We start from the raw sequence: 21,051 nt of genomic DNA, 5'->3' as shown, positions 1-21,051 counted from the left end.
GAGCGTCACCTCGGTAATTATTATTTTTCTTAACATTATATCAGAACGTTGTGCTCTGGTCTAAAACATTAAATGAGAATAAATCCTGTTCATCCACAAGCTTATTTCAACTAATGTAGTGTTTCAGAATGAATGAAAGAGACTCATTTAATAACTGGTTAAGGTTTTTCATTTCTAGTTTGAATCTCCATCTGTCATTAGTAACAAGAAGGGAGAAGAAGAAATTTGATCTTAGGAGAGGGACATGCTGAGGCCTTGAACACTGGTAGGAAGGAATAATGTAGAACAAGTCTACCGAACACGAGTGTGCCCACTCGCTGTAAGTTCTGTGGTAATTACTGCTGTGATCATCTCCACGCCCTCCCTTTGAGTGCACCTGTTCAAGGAGGAACCCTGACTGCACAGGTTTGCTTTATTTTGGTTTGGTTTAGCATTTTTAGATTCATGTATTTATTTGAAAAGCAGAGTTACAAAATATTAGGGAGGTCTTCCATCCACTGGTTCCCTCCCCCAATGACTACGATGGCCAGGGTTAGGCCAGGCCAAAGTAGGAGAGAGGAACTTCCTCTACCCCTTGTGTGGATGGCAGGACCATAGCAGGGAGCAGGACTGGAAGTGCAGCAGCCAGGGCTCGAACCAGCACTCAGAGGGAGACAGGCATTGCGGGCAGGGGCTCAGCCTGAAAGTGAGATAGCTGCTCCCCTGCTGAACTCCATTTTATTAATTTAATTGGAAAGACAGAACAACAGCGAAAGAGATCATAAGAAAGACAGCTACCGTCCCCTGGTCCACTCCCCATGTGACCACAACAGCTGAATAGCTAGAACTTAAATGGACCCTGATGTAGGATATAGGCGTCTCAAACAGCAGCTCAACGCACTGTGCCACAATGCCCACCCCTAAAAAACAGTTTTAAATAAAGCACAGCTATGCTCTGCTACTTTTAATATACCCTCTCTCATTTAGCAACTTCTCGACCCTTTCAAAAACCAAGATGATATCTTTGATCAGTAGTTTGTTTCACAAAGATTTATTTATGTATTTGAAAGGCAACTAGAGGGAGATTTTCCATCTACTGGTTTTCCCTCCATTATGGCCATCACAATGGCTGGAATAATGACAATCATTGGCCATCATTTGCCCTGGTCCAAAACCAGGAGCTTAGGGCCTCTTCCAGTTCTCCTGCATGGGTGCAGGGCCCAAGGACTTAGGGCATCCTCTGCTGCTTTCCCAGACACATTAACAGGGGGCTGGGTCAGGCGTTTAGCAGCCAGGAGTCGAACCAGTACCCCTGTGGGATGCCCATGTCCCACGCACAGTGGCTTTACCCGCCACGCTGTAGTGCACGCCCCAGTTAGTTTTCTGAACAGCAATGAGAAGGAGGAGTGGGGAGGGGCTTGTCTTCAATAAACACAATCCCATCTTTTCTTTGCCAGTGACTCTGGGGATTTCTTTCAGATGCCACCAACCGAAGTCACTCACTTCTGACCTGGTCTGGAAGTACTTCCGTAGGCTGCCCTGAGAGGCACTTAGCTGGCCTGGAGCACCCTCTAGTGTGTAGCCCAAAACCTTGCCTGGGAATTCCAAAAGTACCTTTTAATCCCCAAGATAATACTTTGAGCCAGCGCCTGTGTTGGGCCCAAATTTGAAGTTCAGAAAGTTTTACCAAACAGGGACTCATGTTCCAGTTCAGCTATAGGTGTAATGAAATTCGCATTAAGGTTTTCTCCTGAAAGGTCCTGCGAGCCGCCTCTCAGGAGAAAAATTCCACAGCAAAGGTGAATGGCAAGCACTTCCATTTTCTGCTCAGCAACAGCAGCAGCCGTAGCTGAGAGGAGCTTGCATGTCGCTCAGATAACAGAACTGAGACCACGCGCAGCAGTCGGCATTACGCACAGCTCTGATTCCCAGCATGAAGTGCGGAGCAGCCCAGGGGCCAAGGTAACACTCTATCAGTCACTTGAAAACTCCCGTGGGAGCCTTGCATCTCGGCTGATTCCACGGGAGGAATTTTCTGCCTTGTTCAGCTCGATTTGTACCAGAAGGTCAGGGAACATGTCCTTTTCAAAGATGGTCTTTATTAATCTGCTTGACTCCCTGTCAGAACTTTCTGTACATTGTGGTAGGTTAAGTACTCCATTGGGTGTGCATGGAGATGAGCGACTCTTCCCTTACATATTTATTAATTGACATTTACTGTGTCCTCTCCCCACCCAGGCTCTCTGTAGTGCTTGGTACTTTTCCAGAGGCCATCTGGCTGACCGGGCTTGACCCAATAGGTATCCTTTCGGCTGGAAGTAACTCCTTCCCTGGACGATCTGTTCACGCTGGTCTTCTGACGTATAAGGGAGAGCTGAGTTGAGGAACGTCTGAGCTGTGCCTACTTGAAAGTGAGACCAAAAATCCTTGAAGATGTCTGCTGGTAGAAGCAGTCTGGCTGCAGTGGGAGGTTGGATTGGCACTTAAAACAGAATCATTTGAGAAACTTTTGTGTCAGTGTGCACTGGATATTGGCAAAGTAGAGATTATTGTCCTCATTTTTTTTAAAATGAGGATTACAGAAGTTAAGAAATGGAAATAGGGCCCGATGTGGTAGCCTAGTGGCTGAAGTCCTCTCTTTGCACAAGCCGGGATCCCATATGGCACTGGTTTGTATCCCAACTGTTCCACTTCCCATCCAGCTCCCTGTTTGTGGCCTGGGAAAGTAGTCAAGGACAGCCCAAAGCCTTGGAACCCTGCACCCACATGGGAAACCCAGAAGAAGCTCCTGGCTCCGGCTTCAGATCGGCTCAGCTCTAGTCATGAGACCACTGGGGAGTGAACTAGTGGGTGGAAGATCTTTCCGTCTCCTTCTCTCTGTAAATCTGCCTTTCCAATAAAAATAAATAAATCTTAAAAAAGAAGAATTGGAGATAAAGACAAACCCTTTGTAATGCTGCTGTATGTACTTGAAAAGGATTGGTTTCTTTTCACCTGACCCTTAGGATAAAGAGCTGTGCTTTCCTTCCCGTGTGTCCCGTTTTTCCTAATATGTTAGCTGTATTGATTCTTTTTTAAGAAGCAGGGAGCTGGCTGGGAAGTGGAGTAGCTGGAACAGGAACTGGCACCCATATGGGACGCCGTGGTTGAAAGTGGAGGATTAGCTAGTTGAGCCGTTGTGTTGGCTCCAGCTCTATTTATTCTTAAGAGTCTCAAATAATGAAAACCAGAATTTAATCCAGTTGTGTCGGCTGTAAAGAAAGGATCACCTCCTTAACTTCCCTGACTGTCAACCCTTTCTATTCTGCCTGTGGCTCCTCGGGCGCTTCCGTGGTGGTGGGGACGGATGGGCACATATGGCTAGGCAGAGAGCCAGCACAGTCGGCACTGCCAGCTCTACACTGGGAGAAGTTGCCGTTCTCCAGTCTTTCAGCCCAGCAGCATCTGTGTGCCCTGGGAAGTTGTTAGAGCTGCAAAATCTTGGTCCAATCCAAACCTAGTAAATCAGAAACCCCAGGGGCGGGCCCAGCTCGCGGCCTCAGTAAGCGTCTTGATAATGCTGCTGCATGCTAACTTTTTGGATAGCGAGGCTTTCCCTGTCGGTAATTGTATCCTGAAGTATCTAGCTGTATTTGCTATAGTGACTTAAGGCACCTGAGTGCAATGAGGAGCCAGCTTAATACGCTGTAGGGCCAACAGTCCTTGTTAGGAAGCCCAGACATTTAGAGATTCGGCAAGCAAAAAGGGAAATGTTGGTCTGTCTCTCTTTGTGAAATTACAAGGTAAGCAATCAGAGTTGCCATGGGTCCTGCTGATCATCAGTAATTGGGTTCAGTTACTTTGCTTCTAGTCCTTGTTAATGGCATTGGGCAAAGTTGTCCGTTAAAGAGCTGTTAGAATTTGTAGTTCCTTTATGGTTAGCTATTTCAGACTCATGACTTAATCATCACAGGATCACCTAAGATAATGTCTGAGACCCAGCCAGATAAGAAAATTAATTTAAAGAGTAGTTTTAACATCAAGCAAACTTGATCTAAGAGTAGTGAGCTAGGGCTAGAACCCCCGGCTGAGGGTGCTGGGCGCTCTTGGGTTTTCTGACCAGTGTCGTGAGCCGTGGGAGAGAGAAAGCTTCCAGCCATGGACTCAGGTTCATGTCTAGTCCTGCTGCTCCTATGTCCTCAGAGATGCACTTTCTGCTTTGTCAGGTAAAAATAACAATGCCCGCTTCCTCAGGTGCTTGGTTAGGTGACTGAGAGGGCTCCATCCCCAGCGGGGCTGGGCTTTCAGGTACTTTAGGAAGACCCATTCTCCCTTCCTTGCTGCCAGGGAAGCCGACCACCATACCATATGACCTTTTCTCTCAACATAAAGATTATCCTAAAAAAGAAAATCTACCATTTTATTTTCCTGTGCTCCACAAAGAAGCCTTTCTTTGTGTGTTTTTAGGATGAGTTCAAATCACATTGCTGCCCCCAGTGACCGGGTAGCAGCCAGTTGAGTGAGCTTTTCCTGTATATTGGATCTTTCAGAACTCAGCAGATAAGAAGTATGATGCTTTGTGCTTTTCTTTGAGTCTTTATTTAACATGCTATAAAGTTGTTGTGGTGCTGGGGGCTCTGAGATTAGAAATTCCCCCTTTATAGTCATACCTGCCAGGAAAACAATTTTTTTTTTTTGAGAAAAGCAAAGTGTGTCACCCAGGGCCAAGTCAGTGGCGATCTTGAGGTGGAACTCAAGCCCAAATGTGACAACGTGTATACAAGATGAACCGCTAAGAGGAAAGCAGGAGCCGAGGCCAGGAGGGGGCCCAGACTGCCGTGTCCTGCCCACCTCAAGGACGGCTTTCCCAAGCACTTGTCACCATTAATTTTTTTTCTTACTCTCTAAATAAAGTTCATCATTGTTTTAGTGACTCTGTGGTTAATTTTTTCTAATGAGACTAGGTTGACTAAAATCATCGGACAAGGAAAAGAAGAAGGTAAGGTTAAAAAGGAACCTATTTAGCAATTTAATTGTAGCAAGCAAAAAAAAAAGTGCAGTGGCTGCATAAATAAGCTATTGTTACATGCCTGCAGGTTGGGCCTTGTCGAGGGACTTGTTGAGGTTTGGAGGGTCAGAGGAAGCCTGGTAATTAGGTGTTTAGGAAAAAATAATAACAATAAAAGGCAAACAGCCACCAGAATTAGGATGGCTGACAAGCCACTAACAGAAATGCCTGATTAAATTGGGACTCACTTGTTGGAACTGCTTCGGAATTCCGAGGAAGGGTAACAACCCCTCCTTTCTCTCCGCCCCCCCCCCCAAAAGAAAGCCAGCCAGATCCAGAGCCAACAGAATTGCTGATGAGGACAGTTTAAAGGCCTGGCCCCGGGGTCCTGGGAGCAGTGGCAGTGGGCCTGGCCATGGCGCCATGCTGAGCAGCAAGAAGAAGTACACTGTCAGTGGGCACGCGGGGAGAAAAGCCCAGGTGAGGCTCAGCTCTTTCTTGCTAGTTGCTGTACCCGGGACTGCGAAAGGTCAGCTGGCTGCTCTCACTGCCCTTGCCGCCTGCTTCGCTGCTCTCATCCCTCCCTCCCGCATAAGGTGAGCCACTGCTCTCTCTACAGCTTCTCCCTCGCTTGTCCTGTAGGGATTACGTGGTTGTCCTCCCCTTGAGATGGCAAGAGAGAGAGAGAGATACCTTAAGGGACACTTTGGTTGCAAAGTTGAGAATTCAGAGATATAATCTACCACGGTCCCACAAGAGGAGTGGAGCAGATTGACCCATTAGCAAAGGGGATCATTGTTGGACTAATGACATTTAATTATCGAGCAGAGGCAGGCACCAGGCATGACCCGCTTAACTCCTCTGCTGTAGTTATCGGTGAGATAAGCAGTTATTTCTTGGGGAAAGTGTATCATTCTACGTAACCAGTGAGTCACTAAGAGCCTTTTAATTCAGTATCTAACCAGTAAGCAAGGTTTTACAACTAACTTGGTGTTTAAATGGAGCAAGCCTGCACAGCCTAGTTTCCAGTGCTAAAAGACAGCCTAAAATTGTCCTGGGTGGAAGGGATTACTATAAATGGAAAAGACTGTTGCCAAGGGAGTGCAGCACAGGAAAACTGGCTTGAAAAGATAATGCTGCTCCTGGTCCGGTTTAATGTCGCTGGAGCAGATTGGTCTGTCCTCACCTGTCTGGTTGAGGATGAGAGCAGTGAGCCCCCTCTAGTGGTGTCTGCATGTGCGTGCGTGTGTGAACATGTATGTGCAGGTGTACAGGGTGTTGCCCATCTGATGCAGAGGGGGAGAGAGTGATGCGGTGCAACCTTTAGAAAGTTGTCACTGCTTTCCTTAAGACGGGCGTGTAAAGTAAATAAAGATGCGTGACCCTCTCGAAGACGACTGGTGGTGTGGAAGGCAGAGTTCTGAACTTGACAGCCATCCGCCTCCCCAGCGTCCCATTCCTCCTCTTCCCCTTCCAGCACTTTTTTTTTTTGCCTTGAAAAATTTATTTCCACTGCAGACATGGCTTGTGCTTGCTGCATAGTCAGTCAAGCCTAGGGAAGAGCCTAGGCTACTCCAAACTCCTTGCCGCAGCAGGCGGTTGAGCGCCTGCGCACAGCAGCGTGTGCATACAGCCCCACCTTGGCGGAGCCTGTAATTCACAGAGGATACAGGTGGGCAGAGAGCTGGTTTATGCTGTGTGTGGTAAGCACTGTGTTAGGAGAAGTCTGTGGAGGTTTGTGTATGTCTCAAGGACATATGCAGAAACAGCACTTTCTCATTGGGAATAAATTGCTACTTTAGCAGAGTAACCAATTTGTCACTTTTAATTTTGCATCAAGCTTTCCATATAAACACGTTTTCCTGTTGCTGAAAATTATTTGCAAACTAAAGGCCTGCAGAGGCTTTATTTGTTGTTCGAGTAATGGAAAAGCTCTGAGTTCCCCTAAGAGGCAGTGCTGAGCTGACTCAGTATGGCTTTGATGCTTTGCCTCTATAGTTGCCTTGTGCAAGAAGGGTCGCTGTTGGTCGCCGCTTTGCTTCCGGTGTGCGGGTCCCTGCTCCTGGTCAGGAAACCATTTCCTCATGGGAAGTATCTTGCACGGTCTTGCATCTTCTTTGCTCCAGCTTCCTGTTTGCCATCTTGGATCCTGCAGAATCTGAGAGTTTTTGTTCTCTAGAAAACAAAAGACATTAGTTGGATAAGTTCCATGAGCTTTGGTCTTCGGAAAGTGTTAGAATGTGGGAGAGCAAGATCAAAACCACAGAGTCGTTGTCGGATGTTGTCGAGGTGCAGCCTCCCAAGTTGGAGCGGAGGCTCTGCCTGTCCAGGCCACTCTTCTCCAGCTACTTGTGTCACAGTTACCTGGTGATCAGTCGTGTGGCTTCTAAGTATTTTATGATCCCAAACATTTAAAAATACTGTTCCTTTTCCAGTTCCAGGAAGCTCATTTCTGAGTATGACTTGACTTTCTACAAAGTAATTTTAATCAGAACATCTCATTCTGTACTTTTGGGGTTGGAGGAGTTTTACTGTAAAAATCAGATGGTCAGAGAGTAGACTAAGATTTGAAGTAGGTCACCAATAAAAAATCATTTTTCCTTTCGAAGAGTGTTTGTCCAAGTATGGAGTGGTGGCATAGTCAGATCACACCGTGAAGTGAACTGTGGTTCGCTGTTTCGAAGTGGAGGTTCTTTATAAAACTAGCTTTCTTTTTCTTAGCAGATCCAGTTTGCTGACCAGAAGCAGGAGTTCAACAAGCGTCCCACCAAGGTCGGACGGCGCTCCTTGTCTCGTTCCATCTCTCAGTCATCCACTGACAGCTACAGTTCCGGTAAGTAGCCAGCTGCTGCGCACTCAGAGGACCTGCCGCCTGCCCAAGGCTCCTGGTTGGTCATCAGACCTCTCCTTAAATGAATACTTTGTGTCAAAATTTAGCAAGTGTGTAAATTTCTCTTGGGAACTCAGAGGAGTGGAGTCCTTCCTCTTCTTCCGCTAGAAGCAGATGAGAGTTAAAGAAATGAGCTCTTGGACTTACTCTGCAGAGTACACAGCTCACCACCTGTAAAGAATTCAGCTTGCATTCAACAGGTGCAGAGAATTAAGTTTTTTCCCCCCATCCTTTGAAAATAAAAAAGAGATCTCTCCATCTGCAAATTAAAAAGGAAATTTCAGTAGCGCTAAGAAACTATGACAATAGGGCTTGGCACAATAGCCTGCTGGTGGTTAAATTCTCACCTTGTTTCTGTCTGGCTCCCACATGAGCACTGGTTCATATCCCGGCGGCTCTACTTCCCTTCCAGCTCCCTGCTTGTGGCCTCGGAAAGCAGTCGAGGACGGCCCAAAGCCTTGGGACCCAGAAGAGGTTCCCTGGCTGCAGATCAGCACCCGAAAAAGTTCCTGGCTGCAGATCAGCTCAGCTCCAGCCACTACAGCCACTTGTCAGTGAACCAGAGAATGGAAGATATTTCTCTGGCTCTCCTTCTCTCTATAAATCTAGCTTTCCAATAAAGATAAATAAATCTTGGGCCATAAGCAGGGAGTTGGATGGGAAATGGAGCAGCCAGAATACAAATAGGCACGCATATGGGATACTGGCACTTGCAAAGGGAGGTTTAGCCCACTGAGCCATTGCACCGGGCCCTTCCTTTACTTTTCTTTCAAAGATTGATTTATTTATTTGACGGTCAGGGTTAATTAAAGAGAGAGATGTTGACACTAATGCTAATTCACTTCCCATGTGGCTACAACAGTGAGGACGGAACCTGGCCATAGCCAGGAGCCAAGAGCTTCATCTTGGTCTCCCTCGTGGGTGGCAGAAGCTCAAGCACTTGGGTTATCTCCCATTTTTTTTTCCTGAAGGCCATTAGCGGGGAGCCAATTTTGAAAGTGGAACATCTGGGACACGAGCAAGCATCCGCAGGGGAGGCCAGTGCTGCAGGTGGCAGCTTACGTGCTGTGCCACAGTACTGTGCCCACCCTTTATTTTTCTTTGTGGCATTTTTTATTATGTACGTTGCTATATATTTTTACTGATTTATTTTTTCCCTTCTCGCGCTACTTAAATGTAAGATCCATTACTATGGAGATCTCTTCTTTTTTATGCTTCTGTATTCCCAGCAGTTTAACATATGTTTGACACATAAGAGGTAACTTAACAAATAGTGCTAGTAAAAGATGTTCAGAGACATTCTTAGTGTATTTTATCTGGTTTTTGAGATATCTGATAATATTCTATATATGTGAACATTCAGAATAGAATTTATGACATTTAGGGGGAAAGATTTTACTGCCCAAAGTACTTGTTTTGCTAAATACACTTCAGAGAAGCTCTAGTCTGCTCTTGCTTCCAAATGATCCTAATGTGAAGTTTTACCAGGCGTCCGTTTGGGAAGTTCTACCAGCCTTTCTCGTCTGGATCACAGAATACAGAAAATGGCTTGATGGACTGCTTCCTTAATTGTTCAAAACATGGAAACTTACTAGTACCTTCCTGGGTGTCTGGGAAAGAAATTTATCAGTTATGTACCACGGATACTTCAAGGCAGCATGACTGTTCCAGTGGAACCAGCTTGAAAGTGGCTGTAGGAAGCCATGCAATTGTTTTATAGGAAGCAAACTTGTAAAAATTAACCCCTTAAACAAAAATGCCCCCCTTAAAAAAAGGTTTATTTATTTTTTAGAAAGGTATATTTACAGAGAAGGAGAATCGGAGAGAAAAATCTTTTATCTGCTGGTTCACCCTCCAAATGGCCGCAACAGTCAGAGCTGATCTGATTTGAAGCCAGGAACCTCCTCCAGCTCACCTTCACAGGTGCAGGGACCCAAGGCTTTGGGCCATTCCCTGCATTTCCAGGCTACATGCAGGAGGCTGGACGGGAAGTAGAGCAGCTTGGACACGAACCAGCACCCTTACGGATACTGCGCTTGGTGGTGGAAGATTATGTAGTTGAGCCATTGCACCAGTCCCATTTCTTCAAAAGTTAGCAGCATGTTTCTGAGAAAGCTGTTTGTGCAGTGAGTTTCACTGGTGAAGAGTGAGGAGAGGAACGGAAGTCCCTAATTCATGATTGCTTCTTAGAAAGTTTAAAGCAGTTCACATTTTTTCAAACACCAAAATTGTGCTTCTCCCAGATTTCTAAAGTGGGACGTGGGGTGCTAGCTCAGTAAAGAGTACAGGGAGAAAGGGAGGCCGTTGCTATCTATATTGTGGTGGAATAAATTGAAAATTGGTCCTTTAACCGAAGTGGAGCGGAGCGAGGTGTTGGGTCTCAGGTCTGTACTTTAGTGGGTTGTCAGTTGTTCACTTTGAATGAAATTATGACTCAGGGCTTCAAAATATGTCAAATGTTATAAACACTACAGACTACTCAAGCATGTTTATATATGTGCGGGCAATCAATCTTAATGTATTTCTACTGTTTCCATGAATGTGGTGCTTTAAATACTGTGGCAGAAGTGGGTATGAGGGGCCCACCTCTGTGGTATAATGGGTTAATTTGTCATCTGCAATGCCAGCATCCCATATTGGAGCACCAGTGCTCATTTCCAATCTAATTCCTTGCCACAACACCAGCAAAAGATGGTCCAAGTACTTGGGACACAGCCATTCATGTGGGAAACGTGAGTGAAGCCCCCGGCTTGGTCTGGCCCAGCTCCGTCAGTGGGGCAGTTTGGGGAATGAACCAGTAGACTCTCGTGTTAGTTTACCTTTCCGGTAAGTAGATCTATGAAGAAAGAAGAAATGAATATGACTTCAAAATAGAAGTGATTAAAGGCTGTGCTACTTCAGAAATAGTCTTTGCACTGTATTTGCATAAATGAAACTTGATCTTATTGCATGCAATAATGGGCCATCTAGACAACTGACACTTTTGATCCGTCCCTGATTCCAAGTCTGTATTAAGGCCCTATGAAAACAAATCCATTTGACTCAAAGAAAACCATTGATTGAACTAACTAAAATAGCTTGTTTCCATTGAGTCAGGGAAATGCTGTACACAGTTCTTTTCTTTGAGGTGGAAAAAACCAGTCCAAACCAAGAATTGCAATGTTTCTCTCAAGGGGAAGTTTTTGTTGTTGTTGTTTATTTATTTTGCTTTTTGTTTTTCCTGACTCATCCTTAGAAACTGAAGAGGAATAGGAGGGGAGAGCTATTCTGGGTAGAGTTAGGACTTCAGTCTTTTTTTTTTTTTTTTTTTTTTTTTTTTTAATTACAAAGTCAGATATACTGAGAGGTGGAGAGATAGAGAGGAAGTGGAGCTGCCGGGATTAGAACCAGCGGCCATATGGGATCAAGGCGAGGACCTTAGCCACCAGGCCACGCTGCCGAGCCCAGGACTTCAGTCTTAACCTTTTTAATCACTGCCAGCCAAATGGATGCTGGTTGAAATCCCCTATGTTCTACTCCCAGTCCAGTTCCCTGCTAATGCTCCTGGGGAGGCAGTGGACTGGGTCACTGCTGGTTCTCTCCTCAAATGGCCACAATGGCTGGAGCTGAGACAATCTGAAGCCAGGAGCTTCCTCTGGGTCTCTCACATGGATACAGGGTCCCAAGACCTTGAGCCATCCTCTACTGATTTCCCAGGCCACAACACACTGCTGGATGGGAAGTAAAGCAGCCAGGACATGAACTGGTGGCCATTATGGGATGCTGGCACTTTTAAGAGGAGGATTAGCCAATGGAGCTGTGCATGCCAGGCCCTACACACACACACACACACACACACACACACACACACTTTTTTTTCAAGATTTATTTATTTCTATTGGAAAGGCAGATATGCAGAGAGAAGGAGAGACAGAGAGGAAGATCTTCCATCCGATGGTTCACTCCCCAAGTGAGCGCAACAGCTGGAGCTGAGCCAATCCGAAGCCAGGAACCAGGAGCTCCTCCAGGTCTCCCACACGGGTGCAGGGTCTCAAGGACTTGGGCTGTCCTCAACTGCTGTCCCAGGCCACAAGCAGGGAGCTGGATGGGAAGCAGGGCCGCCGGGATTAGAACCGGCAACCATATTGGATCCCAGACATGCAAGGTGAGAACTTTAACCACTACACTCTTGTGCTGGGCCCAGGCCGTATATATATATATCTTAAGAATCATTTACTGAAAGCCAAGTTAAAGTGAGAGAGAGAGAGAGAGAGAGAGAGTGCTTCCATCTGCTGGTTCTTTCCCCAGATAGCTGCAAAGGCCAGAGCTGGGCCAGTCTAGAGCCAGGAGCTTCATCAGGGCTCCTAAATGGGTATCAGGGTCCCAAGTACTTGAACCATCTTGTGCCGCTTTTCCAGGAGCATTAGCAGGTAATTGGATCAGAAGTGGAGCAGCTAGGTCACCAACCAGCCCCTCTATGGGATGTGGGCATTGCAGGCAGTAGCTTAACTTGCTAACACACAACATCGACCTCACCCGTGGATTGGAGTGGCCATCAGGGAGCATAAACATTATTGTGGCCTTCAAAAGGATTTGAACTTCCAGGACATTCTGCATGAAAACTCTTTTCTACAGCAGTTTCCCAGCAAATGGGGTCAGGATTGGGAGTGGCAATTTCCTTTCTTTTCTCGCGTGGTAGACGCGTGGATCCCCTAGGCTTCTAGCTGTCAAGCCACCTGCTAATATTGATCAGTGAGACATGACTGTTTCTGGGCGCTCTTGCCAAAAGTACTTTGAGCTCTCACTCAGCCTAGGAGGGGAGCCATAAACTTTTTTGTACAGCTTAGCTTCTTTCAAGAACAAAAGTCCCTTTGGGGATTTACTAATTGCTCCCCCTCCCTGGCACCCATGTTCCTTCCCGTGACCTAGTGGTGGGACTTTGCTCCCAGCAGAGCCTCAAGCCGCTGCTGCCTCAGCGCTGTGGCGTGCCATGCCTGCTGAGCTGGGCAAGCTGGGCCTTGTCTCTGAAGCCCTCCCAGGACAGACCCTCCGCTGAGAAATCCCAGAAGTGCCTTAATTCCCTGTGGAGATCGGAGCGCCCCAGATCCTGGGCGCTCAGCCTTTGCAGCTCTCTCGCCTGGAAGCAGGGCTTCTTACTCAGATGTGAAACGCCATGAGTGTTAAGAAGGGTTGTCCTCGGAGACTTAAGCATGTATCAAGGAAGCAGAGGGTTGCAAATCATCCAGGGAATGTTCTGTCCTGAGGAAGACCTCCGCCAGGCATGAGAGCGGCAGCAGCTGCCTGGCAGTATCAGCCAGTGCCTTGACCCTTCACCCCTGAGCGTGTGTTGCTAAATGCATTAGTTATCACAGGAATCTGTTGTGCCAGTAGAGTGTTTTCTGTTCTCCTCTTTGGGAATCTAAAATGCCAAATGCAGGACCCGCTGAGGGGCGGCAGAAAGGCAGAGTGTATTCAGTGCTTCATTGTCAGCGTTTAATTCCAGGCCCATGAGCCTGTCTTTGAAAGGAAGCTCTGTTATGTCAGACAGACACTTTTTGTGTGGTTCTTAATGATGTTCCCATGGAGTCTTGATTTTCTAGGTTTTGTCTGTTCAGTGGTTGCACTCTTTCTGAGACACAAATTGTGTCAGAAATTGAAGTAGTAGCAGAGAAGAGCTGGGATCCCAGAACCCCAGCGGCTGATGACCAGCACCTTGAACCCACCACTACCAAGCCAAGCTCTTTCTTTTGCATATTTAAGGTCTTCTTCCTCTGCTGAAGATACAGTAAGTTCTAGAAGTCAAGTTGATACTCTGCAGAGAGCATGTCTTTGGAAGCTGTTCTGGGCTTTCCCATTCAGACCCGCAGCTAGCACTTGCCCTGGGAGATGACCAAGCCAGCGCCCTGGGACCGGAGGAGTGCATCGGTGTGGGGCTGGGGTCCTGAAGACACTCAGTCCCCTCCGAGGGCTGAGATTCCAGAGGCTGCCATGTTTCTCCCTGAGAGTCCCCTGTCCTGTCGTTCCAGCGGCCTCATACACAGATAGCTCTGACGATGAGACGTCCCCCAGGGACAAGCAGCAGAAGAACTCCAAAGGCAGCAGCGACTTCTGCGTCAAGAACATCAAACAGGCTGAGTTTGGACGAAGAGAAATTGAAATTGCTGAGCAAGGTAAAGAAGGCAAGCGTTTTTTCCCTCTCCGCCTGCTTGTGTCCTGGAGTCTGGGAGTTAGTGAAGTTTGAAGGTGTTATTGAAGTGGTCTGAGCTCAAGAACACCCTAGGGAGGAAGTGAGCTCTGGAGAGGTCTAGAAGGAAGCCCCGGACCAGGGGAGGACTGGCACGCCGGTAGTCACAGCTCTTGGAAAGCCGTTAGGAGGGAAGGTGCCAGGGACGCGCATGGCACACTGACTACACCCGTCCGCAGGTCAGAGGCCAGTTCAAGTCCCAGCTGCTGTCCAGCTTCCTGCTGATGGCCCGGGAAGGCAGCAGAAAGGCGCCCAAGTGCTTTAGTTTGGCCAGGCTTGGCCTCTGTGGCAAATAACCAGTGAGTGGGCAATGAGCTTTGCTTTCTCTTTTTTCCTCCCTCCCTCCCTCTTCCTCTCTGTTACTCTACCTCTTCACTAAGTCTTTAAAAATTTTTTAAGATGAATGTCCTGATCCATTGGGAAACTTGAAAAAGCAAACTGTGCCAGGAAAATAGTCTTAGCTCCAGCGAGTCAGTCTTCTGTTCGTGCTTTGATCTCGTTTCGCCTCCTACCTCATGTTGCTGTATGTGTTGGACTTTTCCAGAAATGCCTGCCCTGATGGCTTTGAGGAAGAGAGCTCAAGGAGAAAAACCTTTGGCCGGAGCCAAAATCGTGGGGTGCACACACATCACTGCTCAAACCGCTGTGAGTCTTCTTCCTGCCCCCTCCTAGCCAGGGTTTGTCATTGCCGCCAGCTGTGGGGAGCTGGCCACCTGCTGAACCCCCGGGAGCTGAAGCAAGCGTCAGTTCATTGATCCTTGTAAAGGCCCAAGAAGTAAGCAGGCCTGCCTCCTTCGTGTGCTGGCAGGATGGTTCCAGCTCTTCTGTGATCACAGATTGAGCTGAGAAACAAGAAAGGACTATTTCTTCCCCTCGTCCAAGAGCAAAGAAACTTTCTGGGAAGTCCCACGGGCGTGTCCTCTGTGTGTAACGGAACAGAAGTAGGTGGCGGCTCCTGTCCTCCGGTCCTAGCATGGGCACCTGCCTGTGGTCGCGTTCCCTCAGGGAGCCCTCCCTCGTCGGGAGCAATGTCTAATCCTGCCCCTGGCTGATCCAGAAACGAAATTCACATAGGATATGTGTAGGTACTATGATTTTTTTTAATCAACCTTAAGTTAAATTCAAAGGAGGAATAAAAAGAATGTAAGTTTTTAGAAAGATGTTATTTATTTCAAAGAGAGAGAAATCTTCCATCCACCGGTTCATTCCCTAAATTGCCATCCTGGTTCCGGGCTGGACCAGGCAGCAGGCAGGAGCCCTGCTACTTTTCCCAGGCCATTAGCACAGAGCTGGATGGGCAGTGCAACAGCTAGGACTAGAACTGGTGCCCACCCACAGGGGATGTTTTAACCACAAGCAGTAACTTAACTAGTTATACTACAGCATTGCACCAGAAAGTAATTTTTAATATGATAGTATAATTTGGGCCTGGCAGCTAAAATCCTTGCCTTGCACGCACCAGGATCCCTTATGGGTGCTGGTTCTAATCCCAGTAGCCCCACTTCCCATCCAGCTCCCTGCTTGTGGCCTGGGAAAGCAGTAGAGGATGGTGCAAGGCCTTGGGATCCTGCATCTTTGTGGAAGACCCTGAAGAAGCTCCTGGCTCCTGGTTTCAGATCGGCTCAGTTCTGGCCATTGAAGCTACTTGGGGAGTGAATCAGAAGATGGAAGATCTTCCTCCCTGTCTCTGTATATCTGATTTTCCAATAAAAATAAATAAATCTTTTAAAAAATCATATATTCCAGTCTCTAAATGATTAAACACATCTGTATTAGAATAATCAGAATAGCCCTTCAGAGTTTGAATGAGAGTGCTGCAAGAGCAGATGGGGGGAAACTTGGTACTGATTTCTGAACATCAGAGCACCGTGCCAAACTCTATGATTTTTCTGAAGTAAACAATTTTTAAATTTTTCTGAACAAGAAGTTTGTAATTTTCTCTTAACTTACAAGTTGTTACATTCCTTGAAAAATTATTATTTTATGTTAAAAATTACAAGGTACTTTTTGTTATCATATAAGGTACTTTCAGGTAACTACATGATATATTATGTAGAAAGGCAGTTTCCTCTAACCTCATAATTATGCTAGAAGTAACTAACATAATTAATGTTTCCCGCCCCATTTTAGCAGACATGAATTGATTTTTTTTTAATGTGTTTCCATAGTTCTGCTGACCTGAGTCCATTGTAACTCCTTCTAACTGGGAATAATTTGAAGTCAGGTTCCAGCAGCTTCTGAGCCATGTAGATGCCTCGGCTACAGTGGCTAAATCCTCACCTGGCACACGCCGGGATCCCCTATGGGTACTGGTTCGTGTCCTGGCTGCTCCAGTTTCCTTCCAGCTGCTTGCTGGTGGCCTGGGAAAGCAGCAGAGGACAGCCCAGGTCCTTGGGACCCTGCACCTGCATGGGAGACCTGAAAGAAGCTCCTGGTTCCGGGCTTTGGATCAGCTCAGCTCCGGCTGTTGCAGCAACCTGGGGAATGAACCAGTGGATGAAAGATCTTTCTCTTTGTCTCTCCTCTCTATAAATCTGCCTTTCCAATAAAAATAGAGCTGATCCTAAACCAGGAGCCAGGAGCTTCTTCCAGGTCTCCCGTGTAGTGCAGGTTCCCAAGGCTTTGGGCTGTCCTTGACTGCTTTCCCAGGCCACAGGCAGGGAGCTGGATGGGAAGCGGAGCTGCCGGAATTAGAATCGGTGCCTCTATGGGATCCCGGCATGTTCAAGACGAGGGCTTTAATCACTGCTCTATTACGCTGGACCCTAAATAAAAATTTTTTTTTAAGAAATAGGAAAGAAAAAAGCAACATCGGAACTCTTTCTTCCCCATGCTGCTACTTTGGCTCCTGTTTAAGCATCATTCTTTTTAAAAAGAAAATTAAAAATTGTATTGAATCACACACACACAGATTTTCCATCTGTTGGCTCACTCACAAGTGCCTGCCAGAGACCAAGGTTGAACCAGGCTGCCCACTCAGAGCCCAGAACTCAATCCAGCTTCCCAGGAGGGTGACAGGATCCCACGTTAACCACCGCTTGCGGCCTCCCGGGGTGTGTGTCAGCAGGAAGCACAGCTGGCCCTCCAGCAGGTGATGCAGGCGTCGCCTACTGCCCGCCCCACACTGAGTGTCATACTTTTGTTTGACAAATCAAGAATCCTAGATGTCGGAATTCAGATATTCTTTAAAGTGAGAAATGGAAGAGAAACAATGGAATTAAATATTAACCGAGATGAGGACTAGAAATTTAAAAATACATACATATATAAATACAAAATATATAAATATATCTAATACAAAGAAAAATGATATGAATAGTTCTGCTGTTTAATAATGTAGTTTTAGACAACTCACTTAGCCTAAATTAGTGGAGTTTTCTACAAGTATTTTTAAGAATCAAAAAATTTTGGGGCCTGGCACAATGGCTCAGCTGCCTCAGAACACAGCATCCCATATGAGTACAAGTTCATATCCCAGCTGCTCCACTTCCCATCCAGCTCCCTGCTTGTGGCCTGGGAGGGCCCAAAGCCTTGGGACCCTGCTCCAGGCTCCTGGCTTCAGATTGGCTCAGCTCCGGCCGTTACAGCTGTTTCGGGAGTGAACCAGCAGATGGAAAATCTTTGTCCTTCTCTCTATAAATTTGTCTTTCCAATAAAAATAAATAAATATTTTTTTAAAATAAGATACATCATTTGCAAGCATTCTCTCCTATTATGTACATGATCTGTCCACTTTTTCTTTTTAAAAATTATAAAATTTTATCTCCAACTTTTAATAAATGAAAAAATATTTTAAAGTACACATTTAAATAATAGAAGTTGTCAGTACCCATGTGTTTACCATTGTCAGGACATCTTAAAGCAAACTGTTTAATGAAATACTTATTCTTTAAAAAAAAAAAGGTGTTATTTTATTTCTATTGGAAATTCAGATATACAGAGAGGAGGAGAGACAGAGGAAGATCTTCTGTCCAATGATTCACTCCCCAAGTGGCCGCAACAGCTGGAAATCAGCTCATCCGAAGCCAGGAGCCAGGAGTCTCTTCCGGGTCTCCCACGTGGGTGCAGGGTCCCAAGGCTTTGGGCCGTCCTCTACTGCTTCTCTAGACCACAGGCAGGGAGCTGGATGGGAAGTGGAGCAGCTGGGATATGAACTGGCACCCATACGGGATCCCAGCACATGCAAGGCAAGGACTTTAGCCACTAGGTTACTGCATTGGGTCCGCAATAATTTTTTTTTTTTTTAGTAGAAAAGCAGAGTTGAGTCCATAGTTATGTCAGATTCAATTGCAATGTGTCTTTGGCTTCTCTTGTTCTGAAACAATTTTTCATTCTTAATTACCTTGATGGTTTTGAAACTACAGGTGACTTTTTTGGTAGATTAGGTTATCCGAATGGTTCTCGTGGTTTAGACGACGTGTGCGTGCTGGGGTTGTTGTAGGTAAAAGCAGCAGCCTTGACCCCAGCATGCAGCATGGCCATTGACTCCAGTCCCAGCTGCTCCAGTTGCTCCAGCTCCCTGTTGATGCTGCTGGAAAGGCAGCAGAGGGCGGCCTAGGCGCTTGCACTCCTGCACCCATGTGGGACACCCAGAAGAAGCTCCTGGTCTAGACCTGGCCCAGCACTGGCTGTTGCAGTCGTTTGGGGAATAAACCAGCAGAAGGAAGATCCATTCCCTCTCTAACACTTGACTTTCAAATATTAATTTTTAAGATTTTTTTTTTCAATTTGAAAGGCAGAGTAACCAAGAGAGAGGGATTGACTGACTAACTGATTCAGTTTGCTGGTTCACTCTTGGAATGACCATAATAATTCGGAGAGACTGGGCCAGTCTAAAACCAGGAGCCTTTAACTCCAACTGAGTTTCCTATGTGGGTGGCAGGGCCAAAGGCATTGGGGCATCTGCTGTTTTCCATGTACACTAGCAGGAACAGAATTAAAAGCAGAGTGGCTGAATTTTGAACCAGTACTTCCATATGGGATGCCAGCATGGCAAGCAGCGGGTTAACGACTGTACCACAGTACAGACCCCATTCATCAATTTTTTTTATTCATTAATTTTATTTTGTATGAAACTAATGTTTTCTATTATTTGGAAATCAGAATTTTAAAAAGAGTTCTTTCATCCGGTTCACTCTCCAGATCGGAAGTAGAACAGCCAGGACAGGAAATACTGCCCATTCTGGATGGGGCATCTCAGGTTGCAGCTTTAGCCACTATTGCATAGCACTTTTACGATGTATTTAATGGGCTATAATCCCCTCCTTTGTTATCTCAGTGCTCAGACTGGCCGAGTTGGCCAGGGGAAGCCGCTTCACTGTGGCTGCTTTCTGTTTTTATGTGTTCCTTTCATTCTTTGAACAGTTCTGTGCTTCTGGTGCAAGATGATCTAAGCTCTTTTTATGTCACGTGCTCTGGCCTTGGAATCAGCCGTTGCTTCAGGAAGCCCTGATGCTGTCGGTGGGTTCTACAAGGCTGTGCTCTTTATTTTTGTAATGTTGTTTCCAGATCCTCTTTTATTGATTGCAGAACATAGTTGTCCACTAATTGCATGTGTTTGTTGAGTGCCCTTTTCTCTCTCTCTGCCTTTTGGAACTCCAGTATACATGTATGTTACATGTATGTTAGACCGTTTGATAATGCCCCTTAAATCTTTTTTTTTTAAGATTTATTTCTTTTATTACAGTCAGATATACAGAGAGGAGGAGAGACAGAGAGGAAGATCTTCCGTCCGATGGCTCACTCCCCAAGTGAGCGCAACGGCCGGTGCTGCGCCAATCCGATGCCGGGAACCTGGAAGCTCTTCCGGGTCTCCCACGCGGGTGCAGGGTCCCAATGCATTGGGCCGTCCTCGACTGCTTTCCCAGGCCACAAGCAGGGAGCTGGATGGGAAGTGGAGCTGCTGGGATTAGAACCGGCGCCCATATGGGATCCCGGTGCATTCAAGGCGAAGACTTTAGCCGCTATGCCACGCCTCCGGGCCCAATGCCCCTTAAATCTTAAATGCCCTGTTCTGATTGGTTTCCTGCCTATCTTTTTTTTCTTTGATGTTTTAAATTGGTGATCTCTTTCCATCTATTTTCAAATTTACTGATTCTGTCTTTGGATTTTTCCAGTCTGAAAAGATGGATGAAAGAATTCTTAGTCTCATTTTTTCTGTTCTGGTGGGGGAGGTCTGGTTGCTAAATCTTTGGCATTTCTATCTGGCTTGTTTTTTTGGTTACGTCTCTGCTGAGATTTCCCGTCTGTCCATGGATGTTACCCATCTTTTTCACTAAGTTCTGTAACATGATGCATTCATTATAGTTATTTTGAAGTTTAACCAGGCTTGCTATCTCCTGCTGTCTGTTTAATGCAGGTGCTTATGGAAACTCTGGGTGCGCTGGGGGCACAGTGTCGATGGGCTGCCTGCAACATCTACTCCACCCTCAACGAAGTTGCTGCTGCTCTAGCAGAAAGTGGTAAGGTCTTTTGTGTCTTCTCTATGTCCCCAGCTGCAGTAAGTCCTCAAAAACTTTTTTTTTTAATGTCAGTATAAATCCTTATGGAAAGTTGCTAGTCTAAAGGAGCTGTCTTAGAACAAATGAACCTGGGCCTGGGCCTGGTGCAGCAGCCTAGTGGGTAAAGTCCTTGCCTTGCACACGCGGGGATCACATATGGGCTCTGGTTCTAATCCCGCTTCCCATCCAACTCCCTGCCTGTGGCCTCGGGAAGCAGTCAAGGATACCCCAAAGCCTTGGGACCCTGCATGTGGGGGACCCGGAAGAAGCTCCTGGCTCCTGGCTTCAGATCGGCTGAGTTCCAGCCGTTTCGGCCGCTTGGGGAGTGAATCAATGGACAGAAGATCTTCCTCTCTGTCTCTGCTCCTCTCTGTTTATCTGACTTTCCAATAGAAATAAATAAATCTTAAAAAAAGAAAAAAAAAACAAAGAAGACTAAATGAATCTTAGACTGGTGTGGCATAGCAGGTAA

At 46.4% G+C, this 21,051-nt stretch overlaps 1 protein-coding gene across 4 annotated transcripts in view; it reads left to right on the top strand.

The window, feature by feature from the left end:
• AHCYL2 (adenosylhomocysteinase like 2) overlaps positions 1-21,051 on the top strand; it is a 151,853-nt gene that overhangs the window by 100,693 nt on the left and 30,109 nt on the right. For 2 of the 4 annotated variants that reach the window (XM_058655059.1, XM_058655061.1), the window contains exons 2-5: positions 7,691-7,799; positions 13,862-14,005; positions 14,624-14,724; positions 20,438-20,540. In XM_058655059.1, the coding sequence (XP_058511042.1) occupies positions 7,691-7,799; positions 13,862-14,005; positions 14,624-14,724; positions 20,438-20,540 (457 nt within the window). Of the gene's footprint in view, positions 1-7,687; positions 7,800-13,861; positions 14,006-14,623; positions 14,725-20,437; positions 20,541-21,051 lie in introns of all 4 variants that reach the window. The other 2 variants (XM_058655058.1, XM_058655060.1) reach the window with 1 other exon arrangement.

This window comes from Ochotona princeps, chromosome 25 (genome assembly GCF_030435755.1).
Source record: "Ochotona princeps isolate mOchPri1 chromosome 25, mOchPri1.hap1, whole genome shotgun sequence".
Classification (NCBI taxonomy): domain Eukaryota; kingdom Metazoa; phylum Chordata; class Mammalia; order Lagomorpha; family Ochotonidae; genus Ochotona; species Ochotona princeps.
This window is presented reverse-complemented; position numbering and strand designations above follow the sequence as displayed.